This window comes from Heloderma suspectum, chromosome 3 (genome assembly GCF_057233095.1).
Source record: "Heloderma suspectum isolate Gila_16-S chromosome 3, 16-S_ref, whole genome shotgun sequence".
In the NCBI taxonomy this organism is placed as follows: domain Eukaryota; kingdom Metazoa; phylum Chordata; class Lepidosauria; order Squamata; family Helodermatidae; genus Heloderma; species Heloderma suspectum.
The window spans coordinates 320,552,038-320,555,485 of NC_139460.1; the positions used below are offsets into that span (position 1 = coordinate 320,552,038).

Below are 3,448 nucleotides of genomic sequence, written 5' to 3' on the forward strand. Positions count from 1 at the left end.
TTGGGGAGGGAGCCCCCACGCCCGCGTCGCCCCCCCTCCTGTCCGGATGCCTCCCGCTCCCCCGCGGCTTCCGCTGCAGCCTCACCGCCCTGCCTCGCCCGCCCCCTGATGCCTCCTCCTCCTCCTCCCTTCGCTGCCACGCAGGAGGGGCCGGGGCGGGGCCGGGGGAGGGCCTTCCCGGGCAGGGGCCCGGGCGCTCAGCCCCGGATGCATGACTTCATCCTTCCGCCTGGGTTTCCTTTATGATGTAGGGCTGTCCCGAGCGCTCTGCTCAGACGCCGTCGAGGCTGCTGGACGTCGCACGCGCTCGCCCTAGCCGCACGGACTCTCGCCTCCCTCCCGGAGCCCCGTGCCTCCCTCCCTCCCTCCTTCCCTCCCTCTTGATCTCTCTGGGTATCGCCGAGAAAACTGACCGAGCCGCCGCCGCCGCCGCCGCCGCGATGTCCGAGATTCTGCCCTACAACGACGACAAAGTGGCTCGCTATGGCACCGACTCGGAAGTCAACGACATCTCCTTCAGCTGCCGCCTCCAGGACACCAACTCCTGGGGCAACCAGTCCAAGAGGCCCCCCAAGCTGGGCCAGATTGGCAGAGCCAAGAGAGGTAAGCGGCGCCCGTGCGTGGCTGCCTGGCTTTGGCGCACTGGGGGGGACCCCCCACCCCCCCATAACGCCCCATAACACCATCGCCCCCTCCCGGCTTTTGCCCATAGACGGGGCAGGGAAGGCGGGCATCTCAGCCACCCCGCGAACCGGATTTCAGCGTTGTCCCCGGAGTAAATCGAACCCCCCCACCATGGTGTTGGTTGGTTCCCCTCACTACCATCTCCGTGTCTCTCTTTTTTGCATCTGGCGCTGCAGTTATAAATTCTAGACGGATTGGTGAAGCCGGGTCCTGCCGCAGAGGGAGAGGGATGGTGGCGGTGGATGGATCTGAGCCCCTCTAAGGCCCCCCCCCGGCACGCTTTGAGATCCCCATTTTCATATGCAGCTGGACTTCGATCTGCTCGATTTGCCGCATAAATTCCACTCCTCCCCCCCAACACACACGTTTTCCCCAAAGCTAAGGTGCTCTACCGGGGCCCGCGCCTGCCCGCCCGGCCCCTCCGGCACGTTCCACTGGCTGGCGGCGCTCGCTTTTTAATCCCCTTAGCTGGCTGGCTCTGCGCTCCAGCTGGAAAAGGCAGGGAGCCATTTTCGTGGAGCGGATTTCATTGCCAGATGTTGAGTGGGGAGGGAGGCAAGTCAAGCGCAAACGGGTGCCGGGCGCCTCTCCTGCTGCCTGTTCTGACGGCGTGATGTGTGTTTACTCTCCTGTCCCTGCAGTTGTGATTGAAGATGATAGAATAGACGAGGTGTTGAAGGGGATGGCGGACAAGTCGCCTTCTGGGGTATAAATCTGCACGGAAGCGCCTGCACCCAGCTGCAGACTGATCCCTGAATTTTTAAGCACTTTTGGCTGTGCATGTTTGTTGGGATTGTGGACAAACAAGGAAAGCAAAGGAAGGAGATGAGGCTGCTGGCAACACCCTCCACCCCCAACGCAGACCCCAACCCGAAGAGGTAACCGATGGGGGTCACCCTCTCACCCTCCTCCGCATCCATCGGAGAGCCAAGGGGCAAAGAGACCTTGTCACCCAACGCTGCCCTGGTTACCAATGCTTGATGCCCAACCCCGGAGTTGCAACTTCCACAACCCTTCTAGAAGGAGCTTCCTTTTTCGGCGGAATGGAAGCTCTTGCGCCGCGAGGAGCTGTCCATTTCAGCACCGTCGCTCGACGCGTGAGGCTGCCCGCACCAGCACCATCTTCCCACGCGCCTGCACTTGGGGAGCTATCCATTTCAGCACCCCGCCTTGGATGCTCTGGCTGCAGAGCCGTCCACTGCAGCGTCTCTTCCTGCGCCCATGCTGGGGTGCTGTCTGTTTTCCCGCCTGCCAGAACCTTCTATCCCGCCTCCCCCTATTCCTTCCACCTGATCCACAGCAGCAGCCGCAGCAATGTAGAGCCCCCTCTTTTGTCTTGGGTGACCCCATGCCATGATATGAAGGTGCTGTTCCTCTGAGAGCTCTGAGCTATGGGATCGCCCAGTGCTCTCCATTTTTAAGGCGGGGGGGGGGTCTCCTTTAGCAATGCACTTTACAGCTTTCACTTTTTTGCAGGGTGGCTGTGTAGCTGACACCTGCATAAACATAAATACACATGCACATATTCAGACACACACTAATCTAACTATGACAGGTTCATTGTATTTGCAGTCATCACTTCTGTATTTCAAACTGACAACCTCTCCATAATACGCAGTAGCCCCACCACCACCACCCCCCAAAACCCAATCAGTTTGCAAAATACCAGCAGTTTAGAAGGAAACCCAAAGCCAGCAGTGCTGAGTGGAAGACAGAGAGGTTCTGACGTGGATGGACTATAACAATAATTTAAAAAAGACAGTGATTGTTTTGCTGTCAAGGGACATTTTTGCTCCATCTTTTTTGCATGAGCTTCCTGGTCTTGGTGCCACATCTTGGTGCCACTAGTCATCCCACTATGGCACGCTTCTTTTTAACAGAAACTCCTCATATTTGTATTTTTATATCTAAATATTTGTTAACAACAATCTGCTAATGTCTAATGTCAAAACGTTGCATCTAAAGATTGTTTGTATTTTTTCCCCCATAAAAGAAAGTCAGACAAGGTTTTTATAAGACGGATTTCCCTTTGGAAGGCAGATATATTGAAATAATTGGCTACCTTAATTATATATCAGTATTGGGCAGGACTTCTTGAATGTGTTTCAGGTTTTGCACACATCATCATTAACAAGAAATGTATTTAAAGAGTCTTATACTGTGATCAATGGCTTTGTTGATGGACTTTGTAGGAACATGATGAATTTAGGGGAAAAAAACTATTGCACTGTTTATGAATGTGTTCAGATAACTTGCTGGATATTTGATGCCTCTTTCTTAGGAGGGGATGTTCAGAGTTGTTTTTAATTTTGTACTTTAATTTAATTTTTTTTAAAGAAGCTAATTCTTGTCCATTGTGCATGAGAAACCATCATCTTTTCAATAATATACAATGACATTTTATGAAGACAAGCAAAAAAAAATATTGTCATAACATTCTAAGAATGACCCATTGTAAATTTTAATGCCATTTTTCACTGTACTGGTGAACAAAGCTCAAATGAATAAATACATACATGTACTGAAATAGAACAAGCCAGATCTGAGTATCTTCCTTGGTAAAGATCAAGCATGATCTAGGAGCCAGTTGATAGCAACACAACACCTGCCACTGCAACTTCACCACTGGCCAGGGACTTGGATCCACTGACAGAAATGGCTGAGAGATTGTTTAAACTGTGTTCTCTGAGGAATTCTATAGGAACCCTGCCAAGAACTGAACTGAGCTGAGCTACAGACCTTGACACAGGTACTACCTCTCTCT

The 3,448-nt window shown here is 52.6% G+C and overlaps 1 protein-coding gene across 1 annotated transcript; it reads left to right on the plus strand.

Moving 5' to 3' along the window:
- The first annotated feature begins 222 nt into the window (after positions 1 to 222).
- CAMK2N2 (calcium/calmodulin dependent protein kinase II inhibitor 2) lies at positions 223 to 3,208 on the plus strand. Its single transcript, XM_084842087.1, has 2 exons — positions 223 to 603; positions 1,326 to 3,208. The coding sequence occupies exons 1-2, from the start codon at positions 441 to 443 to the stop codon at positions 1,394 to 1,396; spliced, it is 234 nt and encodes a 77-aa protein (XP_084698213.1). The 5' UTR covers positions 223 to 440; the 3' UTR covers positions 1,397 to 3,208.
- Positions 3,209 to 3,448: the final 240 nt, after the last annotated feature.